The sequence below is a fragment of the Paramisgurnus dabryanus genome, chromosome 17 (assembly GCF_030506205.2).
Source record: "Paramisgurnus dabryanus chromosome 17, PD_genome_1.1, whole genome shotgun sequence".
Lineage (NCBI taxonomy): Eukaryota > Metazoa > Chordata > Actinopteri > Cypriniformes > Cobitidae > Paramisgurnus > Paramisgurnus dabryanus.
The window spans coordinates 27,582,604-27,605,285 of NC_133353.1; the positions used below are offsets into that span (position 1 = coordinate 27,582,604).

Sequence of the window (22,682 nt, forward strand, 5' to 3'; positions counted from 1 at the left end):
GCCAAATAACTGCTGGCCCCTGCCTGGCCACCCCTATGAAAAATCCCTGGCTTCGCCACTGATTAGCAAAACACAAAAAATTAATTATATTATAAATCTTTACCCGGACAAGTGACTTTTGTCCATGGACAAGTGAAACATAAATTTACTTGTCCGAAGGACAAGTTCCTCAAAAAATTAATGTCAAGCCCTGCACTATCCAACCGGAGCACTGCCATTTAGTGTGGAGATCATCTGATTTGCATTTAAAAGGACACACCAAAAAACGGCACATTTTTGCTCACACCTACAAAGTGGAAATTTTAATATGCTATTAAACGATCTCTGGGGTATTTTGAGCTTGAACTTCACATATGTACTCTGGGGACACCAAAGATTTATTTGACAACTTAAAAAAAGTCTTGTGAAATGTCCTCTTCAAGTTATAATCGGACTTAAGGAGGAATTAAAAAAGCAACAAATGCACACCTACACACGAAAACATCATTACTTATACAGGCTGAGATTTTATACAGTAGTCAGCCGAGTCTTAGTGCAAAACTAACTGTAGCTATACTCTCCAGAAGAAGCGTGGTGGGATTAAAAGCGAGTCTGATGGGCAAAGGGGTGAAGAGCGCCGGGATGTTCCACAGTAACGTTGGGGCTTAACATACCACTAATTAACACTGGGGCTAAATCAAGTCCTCACAGCTCCAAAAGCGCTTTAATTACTCAACACTGTGCTATTAATAGCGCTCGACTCAACCTCTGCGTTCCCAAGAGACTTACGGTATGATCGCTCCCTGTGGAGAACACAGTGATGCCAACCTGCATGACCTCATTATAAGAGAACTAATACAGAATATATATTCAAAGCTCTGGTAACAGGGAAAAGCTTTACAAGACCTGGTTGGATAAGAATAAAAATATTGCTTACTGGTAAATAGTCAGACAAAACGCACTGTGGTATGAGCTTACTCGGTTTATACATTTTCTGAGAAAGACATGAGAGGTGCTTGTGTATGCAAAACTCACTAGGGCATCACACCCTATGCGGTTTCAAAGGAGTTTGGGACGGCTCACTGTCAGAAAAAAAGGTACAAAACTGTACCTTTTTTGTCGCTGGGGTGGAACCCCAAGGTACTGTTTTGTACCTTTACAGGTAAATAAACATAATACAATGTTGTACTTTTTGGGGTACATAACTGTTCCTTAAGGATCTATTTTGTACCTTAAAAGGTACAGTTAACGGTTTTGTACCCCTAAAATTTAACTGATACAAAATTGTTCCTTAAGGTACACAATTGGTCCTTAGAATATAATATTGTACCCCATAAGGTACAACATTTCAATGTGTTTTATACCCATAAAGGTACAAAAATGTACCTTTTAGGGTACCACCCCAGCGACAGAAAAAGGAACAAGTTTGTACCTTTTTTTCTGACAGTGCTGGGTGTTGGTGAGAGGAGCCCTAACTTTTAAGGACTTTGTGGTCCCCAAGATTTGATGCACTGTATCATTTATGTCTGACATTGAATTAATTTCACCTGAAAGTTTAATACTTGGGGTTAGTGGTTTGTTCAAACCCCAGTAGTAATAGTGACTGGTTGACATATGCAGCCTATACACAACTTAACTACAGTCCTTTAGATAAAGTAGATAACACTTTCTTATAGATTAAAGGTGCATTGTGTAACTTTTAGAAAGATTTCTTGACAGAAATGCAATATAATATACAAAACACTATTATTAGTGGTGTATAAAGAACCTACATAATTAACTGTACTGTTTTAATACCATAGTATAAGCGTTTTTATCTACATGCACCACGGGTCTCCTTACATGGAAGTTGTCGTCATGTTTCTACAATAGCCCTAAATGGCAGACTATTTAAGCATGTTTCGTCCATACGTTGTCTCAGACAATGACATGTTTGTCATGTGGCAGCTACATTAGCTTCTCATTGCGTTTCATAATCGAGGTTGCAATTCAAAATCTCACCGCTAGATGCCGCTAAAAACCCATATTGTACCTTTAAAAACTGCATGCTTTTATAGCCAATGAAATAGCAGGATGGAAAAAAGTGGGTGGGGATGTGAGTGTGTGTGGCTTACCGAGTGGCTGCAGGAGCAGGTGAAATGGGAGGGAATGGAAGTGGGAGGGATGAAGCCACTCAAGGGCCGCCCACCTTTCCCCATGTAAACAGCATGGCTGGAAAGGGACTTCATGCTCTGATGATGAACACGAGACGTGTCAACATGACAAGAGACTTCACACAAATCTTCTCCCATACATGCACACACAAAATACAATACATGAACGATGGAAACGTCAACAATGTGACATGGAAAATCTTTAACACATTTAATTATATGTAAGAAGAAAAACTGTATACATATTAAAGCCAGTTAGTGGAGCAGGCTGGGCAACAGTTTTGGAGCTAGAGGCGCTCACCTTAGCAGCAATGGCAGCTGCTGTGATGTGAGAAGAGCCGCTGTCTTCTGTGGATGCCACACCGCTGTCCTTCTTCTCCTCATCCTCTTCCTCACACTGCACACCTTTTTCTTCTGTCTGCTTGTGTAGGTTGTTGGTGGGTGGAGGGGAGAGAGGTGGAGGAGGAGATGGCAGGTCCTCCAGGGCGTCATGTACCTCCTTCACTTTTACGATAGCATCCCTCAGCAGGTCGATGGCATGAGGAAGAGCTGGCAGGATGAACTGGAAGCACTCCTGGAAAAGAGGACAAAGAGTAAAGAAGAGAGGAAACAAGATAAGGAATTAAATGACGGGAAGGTTGTCTAAAGCAACATCACTTATTTTTAGCCATTTACTATTTTTATACATAAAATTGTACTACATAACGTATGGAAATATAACTTTGATATCTTTAATACTGACTGAGTAAGGTCATGTCAAAAATTTAAATAAAAGCGAACTTTGATGCTCTTTATTTCAAAATTTAGATTATGAAACTTCACATACTATATGTGACCCAGTCTTAGGCCCGGTTTATATTAGAGCATTTGCGTTTTAAAACGGCATTTTAAAATGAAAACGATCCTCGTTTATACTGGCATTTTAAAAAGAATCTTCATCCACACTATACACCACCATAAACCCATGAAACATGACCAATCACGTAACTGGGCATGCGCATAAAAGTGTAAAATAACTTATTACTCTAATAATAGCTTACCTTTGCGCGTTTATGCAGCGTAGGGGTGTGCGATATTGACAAAAAAATCATACCTGGGTCCTTTGCTGGCAACTATAACAGACACTATTTTTGAACCTATAAAAATGTGTTTGGGAAAGTCTTATACTGTTCTAGCTCCCCCCCACAACATATTAATATGATTAATAGGTTAATTTTGATTTTATAACTAAACAGAAAGGTCTTTATGATTTAAAAAGAAAGCATTCAAGTGAACAGTACTAAACAGTAGCGAACTTGAAGCAAAAATAAATTTTAGCAAATGCAAACTTCAATCAAACATTGTAAGAGGTGAAGTATTAATTTAGCCTACCATAAATGCTTATTGCATTAATTTTTATAATTGTGCGAGGTCCGTGCACGTCCTCCGCTAGTAACACAGAAATAGCTAAAAGCAAGCGCCTAAGAGCATTATATATTAATGACTTTGAGTTTATTGTTTTTATTAATTTATATTCACAAAACTTAGCAACAAAACATCGATTCAAATTAATTTTAAATTATCTGAAACGAAATTCATTTTAATGTAGCAAACAAAACTTACATTAAACTGGAAAATAATGTCTGACCCATTACAATTCTCCCTTCATATTGGCCTTTACAACGCCTATGTGGCTTTTAAAATTACTGTCTATCTATCGTAAGCTAACTAAATTTAAACAAAACATAAACACTTATACTCTTCTAGCTCCCCCCTACAACATATTAATATGATTAATAGGTTAATTTTGATTTTATAACTAAACAGAAAGGTCTTTATGATTTAAAAAGAAAGCATTCAAGTGAACAGTACTAAACAAAGCAAAAATAAATTTCAGCAATGCAAACTTCAATCAAACATAGTAAGAGGTGAAGTATTGCTTTAGCCTACAGAAATGCTTAATGCATTAATTTTTTTAAGTTTGCGAGGTCCATGCACGTCCTCTGCTAGCAACACAGAAATAGCTAAAAGCGCAAGCGGCTAAACGAGCATTAAATATTAATGACGTTGAGTTTATTGTTTTTATTAATTTATATTGACAAAACTTATAAACAAAACATCGATTAAAATTCAGAGACAAATTATCTGAAACGAAAATCATTTTAAAGTAGAAAACAAAACTTAAATTAAACTCAAAAATAATGTCTGACCCATTACAATTCTCCCTTCATATTGGCCTTTACAACGCCCTATATGGCGTTTAAAATTACAGTCTATCTTTTGTAATAAGCCAACTAAATTTAAACAAAACATAAACACATTACAACAATATTCAAACCCAACAATACTCAAACGTAAATATAAAACAGACATTATCTATAAGGATACATGTTAAAACAATCCGATATAGCGTTTATAATAGCTGGTTGGTAGATGTTTACTATTTTTGTCAAAACCTCCGTTGCAAACCTCCATTTATCTGAATAAAATAATTTTTACTTTGAAAATGATGCGCTGTCAAGTTAACATCAGCTGTTCGTTTACATAAGACATAAGTCTACGTTCATTTACACTCAGCGCAACGTCTGAGTTCTCAAACTAAAACAGGGTCTGCAGCGTTTGCGAACGAATCCGTTTATGAGGGTCGAAAACGCTGATGTAGTGTAGATGAAAGGCGTAAACGTAGCAAAAGTAATGCGTTTTAAAGGATAAACGCATTAATGTAAACATAGCCTTAAAGGAAAACACCACCGTTTACATTTTACTATGTTCTTACCTCAACTTAAATGAATTAATACATACCTATCTTTTTTTAATGAGTGCACTTAATCTTTGTACAGTGCGTTGTGAATGTGTTAGCATTAGGCTAGCCCCATTCATTCCTTAGGATCCAAACAGGGATGAATTTAGAAGCCACCAAACACTTTCATGTTTTCCTTATTTATTTTATTATTGTTACATGAGTAGTTTGGCCGAGGTCGAAGTGCTGCAAACTAAGTGCTCTTAATTTGCATGTCTTAATTTGTCTAAGTTGAGGTAAGAACATAGTAAAATATTGAAAAGTTTTTATGACAAAATTTTGTCATATCCTAAAAAATCATACATCAATGAAAAGCTGTGGTCCAGGGTCATATATTTCCAACATTGCAACAAAGAATATTCCTAATTAGGGGTGTGCGATATAACCGTATTTGGTCTTGAGCGATTAAAATGTCTCCGCAGTCCACTTTTCGGAAACATTGTTGTAGCGTGATTCGTGCTTACATCAAGTTTGCGACAAGGGGCGCGCTACATAAAGGCGAGGTAAGGGCCGCTTATATCTTTTTACTGCGTATGCGTTCGGCTCGCGTGCGCACCCGTTCTCGAAATGTTCAAAGTATACTGACCGCAGCTTTGCGCATATGGCCGTGTTCCGACACATACGCAATACAAATGATGTCTTATTCAAATTATTACTCTACCAGGCCGTCAGGGCAGCACTGATTTGCAACATTTACAGTATATTATAAAATTTAGGATAAGTGAAAAAAAGTAGCTGATCCCCATTGCTAACAAAGTTTAGAACAAACATCAAGAAAACAAAGAACATAAAAGAACAATAAAAACTTGAAAATAAAAGAAGAGAAAATGATAGTGTTTGAGCAAATGCTGTCCATTTTCTATGTGTAATGGTTTGTAGTGGAGAGTCCTGTCGTCAAAAATTTCTCATGTATGCGCTGTTGTACACGTACTGTCTGTGCACTTTCTGCGCATATATTTGTTACATTGTAGGACTGCGTTTTTAAACAGGGGCATTAGTACGGCTCAGTAAATGGCAAAATAGTCTTTAAAAAACAACACGAATAGAACCGTCATAAAATCGTGATTTTGCGTAAATAAATTGTGATATGATATTTTCCCATATCGCCCACCCCTATTCCTAATGAATCAATTTAATACCCCCAACCAACATCTCTCAGCATCTCTTTGGAGCTCTACACTGCTCATGTTTAAATGTACCGTTTAGCAGTAATGTCAGGTGTTCACAGCACAAATCTCTCTTGTTCTGCTTCAAAGTAACGGTCTTTTAGAAACGACCCACTATCTATCCGAATCCCCTAATAGGACGACTTACAGGCCAACCTATTGACTCGAACTTAATGGAGTTTCTAATACAGTTGGACATCCTCCATTTTGAAGCGCTAATGTCTGATAAGGGCACAGCTTGTGAATGTAACACAGGTGGCCGAACTGGATTGCTCTTAAACTGCATTGCTTAAGTAGTTCAGACAGCAGACATTAATAATTATGAAGTAATGGACAGCAGAGGGGACGGAGAACGGAGTCCAGGATTTTGCGGTGGAGCGTTGCTCACCACAGGTCAGGTGATGCCTCCATTATGGCTCAAAGTTAAAATGAAGATTAATGAGTGGAGACATCAAAAGTCCATAGGCTACATCATGTCCTATTGGTGTGTGTAAAAATTGTCTATTTTCGTCTTCCTGGTACAAGGTGAGGCAGGCATGTGTGTGTGCGTGTATGTGTGTGTGTGTGTGCTGACACTCCAGATCTGAGCAATATGCTATGTAGGAGAACTCAGCTCCAAGGAAAATGATGGCGACTCGCACAAAATTACCATGTGACAATGTGGATTTTGACTATACCAGTAACTTAAAGTGGGAAAAACACCAGCCACTTGATGTTAAAAGTGCAATTTGTAACTTTTAAAGGAAAATTCCACTTTTTTATTAAATTTTCATTTTCCACCTCCCCTAAACATTTGATTCTTTCCATTTTGCAATCCACTTAGCTGATCTCTGGGTCTGGCGCTAGCATTTTTAACATAGCTTAGCACAATCCATTGAATCTGATTAGACCATTAGCATTGCGCTAAAAACCCCAAAGAGTTTAGATATTTTCCTATTTAAAACTTGACTCTTCTGTAGTTACATCGTGTACAAAGACCGTCAGAAAATTAAAAGTTTGGATTTTCTTGGCAGATATGGCTTGGAACTTTACTCTCAAACTGGCGTAATAATCAAGTGCTGTTTCTCAATTCCAAGAACGCAAAGAACGGACTTGCGTTCTCGTGGAGACTGGTCTTGCCAGGCTACCTTGGAAGAACGAACTCAGAAGATCGCGAGAACACAGAACGCACTTATGAGAATTGAGATGTGTGCGATCTTCCTGCTGGTCACGTGACCTCACCAGATTTCAGCGCGCAAGTCTGCACTCAATGCATCCTCGATATCAAGAACTCATCCGGGTATTTTCATGCGTCCTTTGTACTGGCGTTCTTGAGAATTGGAATTGAACTTCGACTGTTAATGATGACGTAGAGTGAGAACACAAGGACGCAAGATCGCTAAAGAACGCACATTGAGAAACAGCCAAGGACTTTGCTGATGTAACATGGCATTTCCTAGAATAACGTTTTGTAATGACACTTCTTCTGTGGAGTTTCTGCACGAGAGCGCCCTCTGGCTTTTGGATGTGGCGGCATTTCACAGTAATTCATTAAAATTAATTCATTGAGAAAACGCACATTTGCACGATTATTTGTCACAGCCCTACTATAGAGTAGTATTACATCCTTCATATCCAAAGAGTCTTTAGTATTTATCAGATTTATAAAAGACAGATCAGCTCTAGCGATTCTTTCCGAATAAACCCGAGCTCCTGGAGGCCCACCGCGAGTGGAGCGAGTTATGAGCAAGCAACACAAACAAAACATTTTCCAACTATTTATGGATAACTTGTGATTTACTACATATTTTGTGTCGTTTCAAATATAAACAAACAAACACACACGTACAAGCTTCAATTTCCCTCACAAACAACAACACACTTCTTCTGCGATGTTGATTTTGTGTCAGCTCTTGGTTAGTGTGCGCTATTCCGATTTAAGTGCCCATATAAGGACTTCCAATGTACTTCCTGCACTGAAATTGCTCATAAAAGAAATAAAGCAAGATTGTTAAATCTTTTATGTTCGCATAAGGAATCCAACTCTTAAGTAAGGGATAATGTAGAGGCAGCCGGTAGTTATCGGGAAATAAGCCCCGACAGTGTGATCAGTATATCACACTGAAGGGGCTTATTTCCCGATAACTACCGGCTGCCTCTACATTATCCCGCTTATTACACGGCTACTTGTCACATAAGAAAAAAAACGGACATGAATATGAATTTGAAACATTTTATTGGCATATTTGTTTTAAATTAACATTTTCATCCTTCCGCGAAACTTTGCACAGATGCATAAAATGATCGTAATACCTTATTAAGATCCTCTGCTTTATACTTGTCTCCATTTTTTCTCTTTTAGCCAGTCTTTGAGAAGTTTTAATGCCCATTCTGTATTATTTTGTGTGTTGGCTTCGTAGCTGTCATGCTCTATTTTGTCAAGTTCAGTCTCAGTAAGCTGTCTGTGTCTTGTCGTGGTTGTCCAGTGTTTGTCACAAGATGGCGCCAAACAGTAATCTTTATTGATCTTTATTGGCGCGGAGCGATTTTACTCGTACAAGTAGTACCGGCTATGTGTTATTACTTTGGAGCAGTTATTATTTGAAAAGAACGAACCTGCAAATGTCTCAACTGACCAATCAGAATCAAGCATTCCAGAGAGCCGTGTAATAAACAGTGTTAATAAGTGCATAAAATAGCTCCCTTCTTAAAATGAATAAAATAACTCCTACTGTTCGGCCATTATTCAGATCTGTGGCATTACAAATCATCTAGACACCAGCGCTGAGTTCTAACCATCCATGACACAATAAAGCCTGTGCAACAAGACATTAGTTTATAATGCATCCCTGGATCAAAATCCTGCTTCATCTAGCCGTATATTAAACAGAAGTTATGATCTGATTAGCTGAAATTTTATCACATCAGGCCTGTGTACTGTTTGCACTGTCTCTGTTGATCAATGTCTCTTCTGATCAATAATACACACTCTGTTATGTGTATTACATGCTTTTAAAGTACATGTAGATAAGCCTTGTGTATTAGGGTGGTCCTTATAATGGGTCAAATTTTTTTTTTTTAAATGTTCAACTCTCACCCCCTAAATGTGTTAGGATATCAATAAAAACACACTGTGAATTGTTCCTACAATATCTAGAGGTTGCTCAAAGCCTTTGAATATTTCTGAAATCACATATTTTTGCAAAAACTGTACCAGACACACATAAAACTTGCTTCTTGGAGGGTAACTTTGTTCCAGTTATTTCAGTCTCTTCTGATCCGAGTAGCCATATAGACGGTTTCATCGGACGCACGTGATACACGTCTGGATCCGAACTTTACTTCCGGTTTCGTTTTTTTAATGGTATGACAAGTTGCTAAACTGATCTCTTGAACAAATGTCTCGTTGAAAATAACAAATGTTTTGGTTTCTTAGATAATCTATGTGTTGTTGTTTTTTGCTTGTTATATAAATAAACTAAGTTTAAAGTACTTTGTGTTTATTTATTATTAGCGGAGTTAAGTGACTTAATGGTTATTTATTTTGCTTGTTATCATAAATGATCTACTCAAGCTGTTCTGTTGTTATTGATTCTTTGAGGATGTCTCCCAGAAGTTAAGTTTGGACAACAAAAGCCGTTTTTTATGTTGTTGCCGCTGAAACGTCTATAAAAAGACACTATATAGAGTGATGCGAATGACGTGAATTGGACGTCACGATTTCCGCGAACACACGTAAAATTCACAAGTTGTGAAGTTAAATCCCGTGAGTAAACTAGAGCAAGGAACGTGATGCTTCGTGTTTGGTGTACATAACACTTCTAGGTTTGTATCAAATTTTACAGCATCATTTATAGTCAGAATATTTCCTTTTTGAAAAAACACAACTCAGTATCAGATCAGTATCACTCTGTAAACTTATAGTTTGATGACCGGGTTTAGCTTTCATTTAAAACCAAGCAGTCCAGCCTCTGTCACAGAGGATGCTGCTTTTATAGGTATTGGCTGTGGGATGGAGGGATGCTTTAATTTAGGAACGGAGAAGGGGAGAGCTGTAGCTGAGCTGGACCGGGCATAAAGGGTTTCTTAAAAGTTTAATCCCCTTATCGGCTCGGCTTCTGGACTTCAAAGCGCCAGTGACAGTGAAGCGCTCCGTGGCCAAGGCTGATGGGTAATGGAGATTAATACCATGGCCCTATCACGAGGAAGGAGCAGTAATAGGATTGGCCACAATGTTAACACGGTAAGCGTGGTGAAAGTGTATGTGAGAGGTGAAGGAATGGGAGGGGCTCAGAATAGTTCTGTTATTATTTACTTGCACTCAACTCCTTCCACACTTTTATTTAACTCTTTCCCTGCCAGCGCTTTTTAAAAAGTTTTTAAAACGTTTAATGCCTTCCAAAAAATTTTCCTCTTTAAATATATAAACATACAATATATCAAATGAAAGAACAGACCCTATGCTTTCAAACACAAATTTGTTCGCTTTTATCACCTTTTGAATATGGGTAGGTTTCTTCAAAAAATTCAGATATAATTGCATTTTTGTAAAATACTTTTGTTAGAGATCAGATTGAAAGCGATAATCAAAACAATTAATATAATTTATATTTGTTTATTTAAAAAAAGTAGAAAATAACTGACAAAAAAAATATATTTTTATAAAATTATATAAACGTAAATTTATATACACCCGATATAGTGCACTATATAGTGGATAGGGTAACCCCGGGTCAGGTTGGGTAAAGAAATTGTCACTTTATTGCGGGACGGGTTGGGGCAGGTCATTAAAACCAAAATAAAAAACATGTATGTTGTGTGCAATTCACTATAGCCTATATAAAATATTTGGGAATATATTTAAAATATTATTAGGTTCTTTGATAAGGTTAAATTATGTAGGCCTATGTGGCAACGTAACTTCCGCAACATAACTTGATATCCCCAAACCTTTGGCCTTACGTCACAGAAGCACCAAGTAGCTCTCGCTGACAGCCACAACAACAAAACAAACGGAGAAAAGATGAAAGATGAAAGACGATCTGCCCATGAAATTAAGGTAGGGAATTTGTGAATAGATAATACAAACACTGCTTTGTAAATGTTGAACATGTTTATCATTATCCTATCCTTGCTTATTTATATGGTTCGCGTGTGTTGTTGTCAGTTTACAGGGCGATGTAATCTAATGGGTGTTTCCAAGCACTTTTAGGCTGAAATAAAGCCTCTTTTCATTTACATTAAAATGCCTAGTATATCGATTTTAATGGTCGCGGGTGGGGGCCAAATATTTGATAAAAGCGGGACCCGCGGGTTGGAAAAAACGCTGACACGTGCACATCACTAAAAAGAGACGCTGCCTGTAAAATCCAGGCTAGTCTCAATCTAATTATGAGATTAGGAGCATCAAAGTTTGAGTTCAACCACTAATATCACTATGATTTTAATCTTTGACATCCTCTTAACATTATGTAGGAAAATTTTATGTAGAAGACAGCAAATCACAAAAAAAATTACTTTAGGTGGGTTTTTACAGGCAGGGTCATATCCATAGAAAATACAAAGATTAGTATCTGATTAGTATTTAAAATACAGAGAGATATACGCCACACTACTTTTATAGCACTTAGGGTTAGGTGGGCTATTTAGCTACATAGAAAGTCTTAAAAATATTAGAGAAGACAGATATTGAATATAATATACATAATTAAAGATGGATAGCTAAGGAAAGATTTTAAAGACATTTTGAATCCCTTTATGAACTTCCTTAAGAAGTTTTCAAATGTATGCAAAAATGCATAAAACCCATTTTAAAAGGATTTGTGCTATTTAAGAACAATGATGGGAATAACGGCGTTATAAGTAATTGGCGTTAGTAACTGCGTTATTTTTTTCAGTAACGAGTAATCAAATAAATTACTGTTTCCCACGTTATAACGCCGTTATCGTTACTGACATTAAAATGCGGCGCGTTACTAAAATTGATCTTACTGTAGTGATTTTCAGCCGCGTATGCTCACTCTCTCAGCCAAACACTGTTTTTCTCTTGTGTGTGTTGTGAGACACATAACGGATGATGATTGGCTTAATTTCCATCGGTAGCCAACCAGAGGCAAAGTTCACAAAAAGGCCCGCCCACACGCGCAGTCCAAGTCCGAGGAGCGAGCAGCAGTGTTAGAAAGTCTGAGCAACTTGGTCACTTTGTCGCTAGATTTAGCAACTTTCTATCACTTTAGCGACTTTATAGGACAAATCTAGCTATCTTTTCCAGCGTGGTTGGAGACTTTTGTAGACTGACATGAAAATACGCGTCGTTTTCTCTTCTCAACGAGCAGCGCTGCTGCTGCTGACTATGCCCCATCTCAAAGCACTGACATGCAGCCCGGTCATCGCGCATCAATCACTCCGAAAACACCGGCGACAGGGAGATGGCAAGTACAACAAGCTCAAAGGTAGCGGTCGCAAACACGAAGTATAAAGCACTACTTTTCCATTGTTGAGGTGAAAGGCAAGAATGTTTGTGTAATGTGCAACTTATGCCCATGAAGAAAAAGTCTCTCCACGTCTGTGGCAAGTAATTCTGATCTAATAAAGCACCTCACATCGTCACATGCTGCCACAAAATTTGTGATTTCTCTTTAGTATCCATTTTAGTCATTTAACATATTTAATTTTGTAAGGGGCATTCAAGAAATATTAAATTTTTTTAAGTAACGCAGTAATTACTTTTCCTGGTAATTAATTACTTTTATAATAATGTAACGCAGTTACTAACTCAGTTACTATTTGTGAGAAGTAATTAGTAACTATAACTAATTACTTTTTTAAAGTAACGTTCCCAACACCGTTTAAGAAGTATGAAGGAATCCATACTGAAGCATTGGAACTGTTAGCACACGAGGACACAAGCATTCTGCTTACCTGTGAGCCTTTTTTGCTCCCAGGTAAATTAATGATGAGGGTTTTGCCTCTGATTCCACACACAGGTCTACAGGAAAGAGATGATTAGCAGTCAGACTGATTAGTATTCAAAATACCTCCTTCACTAGTGTTCAAGTGTGACAGGAGGAGAAAAGGAATATGAGGACGTGTCCGTGCATTTACCTGGACAGCATGCCGAGCGGCGTGACATTTAAGGAGCCCATAAGCATGGCTAGAGCCATCCCTGGAGCTTCACGCTCAATCACCTCTCTGGTGGCCTGTAGAGGAGACATATAGTGTACAGTATAAGAGATACACAACCAACCAACAGCTTATCAACATTTTTTTGGCTTTTTTATATCTTTGTGTAATAGACATATTTATATTCACATGAACACAAACACACACACATGTTGGCTCCCACATACCTCAGGCGTGACATCACGAGGGGCAAAGCCCGTTCCACCGGTGGTCAGAATCAAGTTGAGTTCCTTCTCATCGCACCAGTCAACCAGTGTCTCCTTTAACACACAAACACAAATGGTACAACACTGACAAGTCTGTGGGTGTTGGGCATGGAGCGATTAACCGGTTTCATTATTAACCGTGCTTTAAAAGTTCAGCGTAAAATAATCGTAAAGGCTCCGTTACACCACGTGTGAACCACCAAGAGGTGTGCGTGTATGTGTGGGTGCTCGCCTGGTAGCCACACTGTTGGTTGTTTGTGCATCTGGTTTGTGTGTGTCTGTGTGCGTGTGTGAAACAGAGGCTGTGTCCAAAATCTCTAAAATACAAAGTACATTCAAAAGGCAGGAAGGAATCAAGGCACGACCGAATCCAATGTTTGCTTTACTTCCGGACTTGTGAGATACCTTCATCAACTTGTCCCACAATTTTATGTGTGTGAGTGAACAGGGAATGTGATTGGTCGAGCTTGTTCAAGTTCAAAAAAGTAAAAATGGCAGGAAGGAATTAATTTACGTCCGAATTCAACATTTACGTTACTTCCTGAATCCTGAGATACATTCATTGTCTTTTCCCACAATACTATGCGTATGTGTGCACGGGGAATGTGATTGGTCGAGCCAGTTCGAAAAAATAAAATGGCGGCCAAGAAAGCATCTGGATCACAAATTTTGTGTAAATAAAGTTATAATATTTTCACGTCTTATTGCATTTCTAGCGATAAAATGATTATTAAAATCAATAGCATGAATTTTGAGGAAAGCATTCAAATTTTTTTCTTAATTTCATAGATGTTTTTGGACCCAAGAGTTTACAGTTTAAAATAAAATTGCAGTTTTCAATGCAGCTTCAAAGGGCTCTAAACCAGGGGTCTCAAACTCAACTGGCTTGGGGCCATTTCTTAGACAGACATTTCATCGGGGGGCCGCAGAGCTATTTTAACGTTTAAAAAAGTAAAAATTTCTGTAAATGTCATGTTTAATTTCTATTATTTCATGTATAATAATACTTGAAAACATATAAGCAGTGGTTTTATCTTTTTAATATACATTATTTTATAAAAGTAGCCTAAGTAAATCTTTTCTTAACCTTAACTAACTTTAATATAACCTTGCACTAAACTAAGAAATTTAATTTCTGTATAGATTTATAAACTATTATAAAAATTTACCACCAGTAAGTTTTTCTGTTTTGATTTATTTTGGATTGTTTTCAGTCATAGTATTGACTTCATTATGTTCTTTGTTATTTCAGTTTTAATAAATTTTTTTATAATATGTGGGAAAAACAATCTCCATTAGATGCTGTGAACTAACCCCACCGGAGCTCGATCTTCCCTGAGTAACAGCTGATATCCACCCGGAAGTAACAAATCTTTTTTGAACAAACACTACAAAGTCCTGACCAGTTTAACTGATCGCATGGTGACAATTATATGATTGACGCAAGGTTAAGTTGAGGAATTAAAATCCGATCACGCATTCCGTTATCCTCGACATCACGGAGCGCGCGCGGTTCATGGCTGCGTAGCAACGGGTGATGCGACCCAAGCCACGGAGCGCAACTTCCGCTTCCCAGCACTTGTAATGCTTTGACTCGTTTTAACGGGTTGTTAGACGTGACATGTGAACGAACATTTGAACGTTTAAATCAAAAATCAAATGAATATAAAACAAAGTTAATACAAATCTTTCTGCGGGACAGATTATGTTATATTTTTGAAAGGTGACGCGGGCCGCACAGAGGGGGAGGGCGGGCCGCAAATGGCCAGCGGGCCGGGAGTTTGAGACTACTGCTCTAAACGATCCCAATCGGCTTGTCTAGCGAAACGGTTGTCATTTTTGGCAAGCCAAATAAAAAATATGCACCTTTAAACCACTGGTAAAAATTGGTAAAAGTGGAAAAAAAATGTTAACAATTTTTTCGTCTTGCACCAGCCGTATGACACGCCAGCGCGACCTCACGTAATATTATTTGTTTTGAGCGGTTCTTTTTACTAAAAATTATTATATAAATTATATAAATAATAAAATGTATTTAATAATAAAACTAATAATATAAATAGCTAATATAAAAATTATAATTTTTGAATGTAAAATTAGATTTATAAAATATATTAAAATGAATACATATGGACAATTTATAAGTTCTCTACTTGGTTCAGAATATTTGTAGAAAAAAAATACACTAACAAACAAAATAATTTAATTTGAATTTAACAATTTTTCAAAAGTGTGTTCATGTGATTTCATACAATAATGTTGTAAAATTAATGAAACCGTAATAATCAAACAATCGTGATTATTCATCAGACTATAATCGTACAAACAAAATCTATAATCGTTGCATCCCTAAATTGTGTGCATGGGCACTATGTCTGCTATTTTAGTTTGCTAAAACCCATAGTTTGTCCTGGTGTGCACTTTGGTGGGGTGTACTATGATGAATAAAATATCTCATTTTATAAACTGCTGTTTATGATTTCATCTTATTGCTTTATCATACATACATACATAAATTTAAAAGTGCCCACTGTATGCAAAAACTGTAAAAGCGTAAATTTAAATAATTATTTTTTTTCATCAAAGATCGAAAATATTACCTCTGAAGCAAATATATCTGAAGTGCAACACTGATTAAACATGTTTAAAGCATGTCTAAACATCAAAGAAATAATGCATATGGTAAGAGTCCAATACTACTACTGGCCTCAAGGGGGCAGCAATGTAAAAAGGTGTTTGTGTAAATGCATGTATAGGCTTGTGTAAAGGGTGAGAGGAAATGTTACCTTGATCTCGTCAATCTCATCTGGGACTATTTTGTATGCAGAGATTATGCCTCCGAGCCTGTGAATAAAGCACACACACGATCACAAGTGTTAGCGGTCCCAACAGCAGGGAGCGAGAGGTAAAAACCAAATGTGACAGTGTGCAGAAAACCGAAAGAGCAACACAATGCCAGAGGTATCATAAACCTGCCAAAATATATCCCCTCCACACTGCACCCACAACAGGAATGACAGTTACAAAGGAACTTTCCTCTTTCGTGGGGCCCTTGCAGTTTTATTCACTTCTGCGAGTGATACCTCGTGAGGGATTAACTCTGACCGTTGGCCACAAAACAGGTAGGTTGGTGCAGTGGCTAGATTTCAAGTCTCCCAGGCATAAATTTTCTTCAGGCGTAAAATCTGAACACACGTTCTTTGAACTTTAGGCGAAGCAGTCAAATTGTGAAGTGCAGCACAGACAAGTGGCTGATTTTGGAACTGCAGTGTGTAATAATTTAAAATAAATATGAAACATAATGAAATACGATCCAAATAGCTAGATAATAAAATAAAACTATATTAAACAGTATTTAGCATATTTTCTATATCTTTTATTGTTTAGGGCCCAATCTCCTGTGTAAGACCCTAATACTGTCTTTAAGAATACTATTCGTATTATTAGTGAGACACAATTCACTTGGGTATCCTCAACATGAAAGTTACATTTTATTTACTTATTTATTTTTGACCACTGTGCATTGTTTCCCTACAGGCAGAAGGTGGTGATGGAGCCGGGGTGCCTATCGTTATTTATTATTTGAAATACCATTTAAAAGAACAAAACTTGTGTGTTTATTTTTTCATTATATTAAACAGAGAGAGCAAATAACAGTAAACTATTGAAAGAGAGGCCATCCAGACTCAAACATGTTATGCAATGCTACATTTACAACCAAAGAGGCTTTTTAAGCAAGGATATGTTCACGTGTTAGAAAATGTAAAAGATTTCGCAAGATCCAAACAGTTTTATTGTGTGCATGTGTATTTGTATCTTATCTGTGCACTTTGCGTGAATTATGTTGCTATTATGCATAAAAATTTCTTCTTAAGGATCAACAAAGCACATCTATCTGTCCATCTGACTATTATGGTGTAATGCCCACAAAAGAGCAAGAAATAGAGAGAGAGAGAGAGAGAGAGAGAGAGAGAGAGAGAGAGAGAGAGAGAGAGAGAGAGAGAGAGAGAGAGAGAGAAAGACTAAAAGAAGAATATGCTGAACACAAAGATGCAGAGCTCTTTAATCCGGTTGCCAGGGAAACCACTGGTGTGTGAAGATTGGGGGTTTGGGGAGAGGTGCTTTAAGACGGAGATGAGTTTGGGATTTCAACCTGGGTATTTTGTTTGTGTAAGTGAGTACACACACACACACACACAGAGAATCTGAAAGAAGTGCTTCCTGAATCTGGACAGAACTGTGTGTGTGTGTGTTTGTGTGGTTGAGATTTTATTAAAAGGTGTGTATGTGGTACGAATGGCAGTGCTTTGTCAAACCCAAACAAGAATGTGCGTATGTGTACAGATTTAGCAGATGTTTTAGCCTGAAAATAGCCTTTACACTATTTTTTCTACCTCTGATGGAGCTGTCATGCAGTGGTTAGTGCACATGCTCCAGATCCTCCAGTGGAGCTTCAATGGGTGCACAAATTGTTTTGTAATTTTTTTTAAGGAGACATTTGCATGATTTTAAGGGGTCGATCGAACCTGGGTGCAACAGAATAGTTAAGAACTATGATAATAAAATTAGCTGAAATATTTCACAAATAAAGCACACTGTCAGAAAAAAAAATGTCAAAATATGTACACTAGCTGTCACTGGGATGATACCCCTTGAACCTAAAGAGTTCATTTACCTCAGAGGTACATACTGGTAACAAGAAATGCTTATTATTAGCAACTCAAAGATAAATATTTGTATCTCAAGGGCACATACTGGTTCAAATGTGTATATATTAGGGCTTTATTAAAGTGTACTGTATTTTGACCATTTTTTCTAACAGGGCAAGACTGAGGGCGCTATCTGTAGACAATAAAACAAGGCTTGAGACATATAGTGATACTATTGAAAATAATAATACTTCAATAAAAATAAAAAATAAATTCATGCTGTTCTAAATTCTCATAGCATTCACTTTGGTCCCGTTCACACAGCATATTAATCCGGTTGTCACTTCACCTTTTAATGCTTAATCCTGTTCTATACACACACAGTTCAGTAATTTACGGGACAGACAACCGCATTTCACAACAGAATTAACTCCCGCAAAATGCAGGTAGTGACAACTGCATTAACCGAAGTTAATAAAGTTTTAAACAAGCATCATGAACATCGCATGTCTCTCTTCGGAAAAAAATAAATGCCTAAAAGGCGAAAAAGTTTTCTGTATGCATGGTGCAGAAAATGACAGAGGCACGAGCATTTGCTGACTATTCAGCCCTACAAAGCCAAAGCGTAGTAACTACGCATTTGGTCAAAATTGAGGTAAGGGTTAAAATGGGCTTTGTGAGATCTGATGTGTCTTGTGACAAAGTCTCCTGGTTCAATTTTGTCCCATTTCAGAGAAACATGTGTGCCAAAATTGCAGTAACATGTTTGACTGGCTGGTGTAAAAAACTTTAAGGGCATTTTTCTCAGTTTCAGTGTTTGCATAGTTACTGCACTTAGCCTTTGTAGGGCAGTATTGTTGCCAGGTCTTGCACGAAAAAAAAAAACACAAACAAGAAAAAAACAATAATAAACCAAAATAAATCCAAATGCTTTATTTCAAAATATTGGGACCGGCAACTTAACACTTTAATAAGACCAAAAACTTGATCGCTTCATGACCCAAAAGCCATAAACAGTTAAGTGCCAAAACGGTAAGTGAAAAAAAGACAAGGACCTGGCAACACTGCATGACAGCGCGCTGTGGAGCAGCCTCACAAATGCGTACAATACACAACGCCAGGACGAAGGTTTACTGCAAAACATAACGCTGTTAAATTATTTTGGTCAAAGCTGTGAGCATTGTTGGGGAAAGTTACTTTTAAAAGTAATGCATTACAATATTAAGTTACTCCCAAAAAAAAGTAACTAATTGCGTTACTTAGTTACTTTTCATGGAAAGTAATGCTTACGTTACTTTTAAGTTACTTTTTCTTGACTGAGAAAAGTTCTGCATTTAGAAATTGCATATTTTTTCACAAAAATGCCAAGCTCTGGCCTGCCATCTCAGTTTCTGACTCAAACGGTTCCCACACAGGCGTGTACGCATAGAGTGCATAATATGACTACTTCAGTTTAATTCGGACCATCATTTTTTTTATCAAATTAATTAAAACTAAAAAAGTAACTTGTATTACCTTTTTTAAAAAGTAACTCAAATATTAATGTGTACATTTAAAAAGTAATCATTACTTTACTCGTTACTTCAGAAAAGTAATATCATTACGTAATGCACGTTATTTGTATTTGTAAAACTGTGAGTGATAAGCACGTGAGACGGCAGAACGTTGCTATGGTTATCTCTGTATCAATCATCACATTTTCGGGCGTGAGTCTTCTACCGTACGGACATTAAAAAAACATTTAGGGGATTCACTCCCGCATTTAAATGCAGTGTAACTCCCGAAAGTTTGCAGTGTGTACGAGGCCTTTATTTCTACATGTAAACATACCTTTGTATATTTGTATTTCATAATTATACCATAATTTTTACCTAAATATATCTAACTGTGTTGGATAAATAAGTGGCTACACATTGAACTTTTCAAATTTTTTAATTTTCTCAAGGCCCCTTAAAAAGTTCTGGGGGATGAATTTGGATTAAATGAATGAAATGTCTGCATTTCTGCTACATGTAAATAAACTTGCAACATAATGACGCTTATATGAGAAACACGTGATTAAAACATGATTTGTGCCTCTAAAAAAAAACCCTTAACCCCGAAAACTCAAAGTTGAAAAGAGAATCACAGGCACATGAAAGTCTACTTCTTAAGACCCTTCATGACCATGGCGGCACATTCTGAGTTTCTGCACTTCACGTCTGTCGTGAGGACACGTCCATCTCCATTTCTCAGGTGAGCAGCTCTCCCCCCTTTCCCTTTCTAAAACGTCTGTTCGTCTGCCTGTCCGTAGGCAAAGACGTCGGAATTGCATCCATCCAGAGGATGGCGGGCGTCGCATATCTCCGGCATGATTAATTCTGCTCTATTTTTACCACACTTCATTAGTAAAACTGACAGCTCTTCCAATGAATCAATTCACCTGAGCTGACAGAGCACCAGAGAAAGATGCTCACCAGTCAACAGACAACACACACGCACACCTTATCCATCAATACTCGCTCGTGCATTTCTACCTTCTGGCTATGCCCCATGTTCCCCGGTCTAGTTAAGAAGCCTCGGTCTGACTAAAGCTTTGGTTTTTGACGCTAAAGCAGAAACACATTTGCGGTGGTCTGGTACTATGCAGTCTGGCCATAAGCTCGTGATCCATCACAGAGATTTCCGAATCTACAATCCCGCCCTCTTTAGCCATCATGCTAAACAACACAGATGAATCAATTATTTAAAAGGGGCATTGGCTGGGAACTGTTTGGTGTCTCCTCCCAATTTTCATGCGATTTGTATTCGTATTTAATATTAAAATCATAGCGTGTTGAAATGAGTACTCTTACAGTATCCATGCACACTCAACGGGTGATTTTCCAACAACTCACAGTGAAAGGGAGGAGTTTAATGATGCTACATTGAATGAATAAATTAGATAAGCGATGCTTCGCTGAATTTATAAATTAAATAAGTGATGCAATACACAAGAAATTATGAAAGAAGAGAAGCTGAAAAGGGAATATTTGTATTTGGATGGGTGGGATTGTGATCTGTTTGTCCCAGTATACCTGTATACTTTCCGATAACAAATACAGTGCATACAAGTAGACAAATTAGGATGCAGCAATTTGTCTACATATAAATAAAACCAAACAAACTTCCAGACAGGCTTCATGTCTAATTATCTCAAACAAATTTAGTGAGTGACTACTACTTACTCAGACACCACTAAACGACATGCAAAGGATTGTGGGATTAAAAAAAACTAACAAATGAAAGGATCTCAATTAACAGCACCCAACATCCTGACTTTAGACGTTTAAGGACATATAGTCCTTTCTACCTCCATCTATCTCCACTTACATGAAAAGGTAGCATTTTTCAGGATTCACAACTGCTAATCTTATTTGAATGACAAGTTTTAAGAAAATTGCTCTCACTGAGACAAGAGACTAGACGGCCTTCAAAATCACGAGAGATCTCCAATAAAGTAGCTGGCAACAAGAGACCTGCATTATGTGAAGATGCCGTCCTCACTATGTAATGCTGTCCTCGTAGTCAAAAAAAGACTATGGAGGACAGAAAGGGTATAAACATAAAATGCTGACTATTTGGCAACATCAAAATTTAGACAGGACCTGGTGCATGTGCTGTGATATATTGCATACAGTAAACTGAGAGTTGTGTCACTTACAAGGAGGGGTCATGGACGAGATCTTTGAGGTTGACTCCGCTGCGGTCCTCAGCGAGGTTTCTGAAGCAGCTGTCACTCACTGCGGAGAGAAGAGAGATGGAAAAAAGTGCACATCATTTCAAGGAAAAAACACAATGTCTATTTGCAGGCGGAATACGTCTTATTCCTTAAACGTCACTTCAGTTTCAGGTTTGAGAGAATATGAGTTCTGTCAAAACACATTATTCATCATAAGCATGTGCCGACTATGAGCATCCTTCGCTAAGGTTTTGATGTGTTTCATGTTACAAAGGCAACACCGTTACAAGCTATTCAAACCAAAAAGTGAATTCTGTCATAATTTATTCGCCCCAAATGCTGACCAGCACTACCTCTATATATGCCATCTCTGTTTGAAACATAAAATTGCAGGTTACTTTATGTACCCATCTTTAAGTCAAATTACGCCAAACTGACATTTCTGGTAAAATCATCCCGGACAACTCAAATGAGCCATTTTTATGTAATCCCTCAACTACTGATTTTTGTTTATTTGTAACCAAAAAAAATAAATAATTGATTGCAGCTCGTCAATTAAGGGAAAATGCATCCCTGCCAATGACAAGCTTTTCCGGCAATCCGTAATACCGCTGTTATACACAACTTATAAAACCCGGCATTCAGGGCAAACAGCTCAAACTCTGTGTATGTAGGGCCCTATAATCACGGATGGAATCGCGGAATTGGCAAATTAACACGGAATCTAGTATTAACGCGGAATTTCGCGGAATTTTACATATTTTGAATAAAATTATGTTTCTTGTGTGGGAGACGAACGTATGTCTGGGGGAAATGCAGACCGAGGGAAGTAAATCTGGGCGACACACCCCCTCCCGTCGTTTCAGACCCCCTCCAAAACACTGAAACC

At 37.6% G+C, this 22,682-nt stretch overlaps 1 protein-coding gene across 12 annotated transcripts in view; it reads right to left on the reverse strand.

The window, feature by feature from the left end:
* The window catches only part of gphna (gephyrin a), a 121,888-nt gene that overhangs the window by 63,721 nt on the left and 35,485 nt on the right, over positions 1-22,682 (reverse strand). For 9 of the 12 annotated variants that reach the window (XR_010544398.2, XR_010544397.2, XM_065288454.2 and 6 more), the window contains exons 2-8: positions 21,776-21,854; positions 16,231-16,288; positions 13,406-13,498; positions 13,161-13,255; positions 12,978-13,044; positions 2,434-2,706; positions 2,094-2,210 (exon numbers count right to left, since the gene is read on the reverse strand). Coding sequence is in view for 10 of the 12 variants with exons in the window: in XM_065288454.2 (XP_065144526.1) it covers positions 2,094-2,210; positions 2,434-2,706; positions 12,978-13,044; positions 13,161-13,255; positions 13,406-13,498; positions 16,231-16,288; positions 21,776-21,854 (782 nt within the window). In the remaining 2 variants the exon portion in view is untranslated. The remainder of the gene's footprint in view (positions 1-2,093; positions 2,211-2,433; positions 2,707-12,977; positions 13,045-13,160; positions 13,256-13,405; positions 13,499-16,230; positions 16,289-21,775; positions 21,855-22,682) is intronic. The other 3 variants (XM_065288455.2, XM_065288456.2, XM_065288452.2) reach the window with 1 other exon arrangement.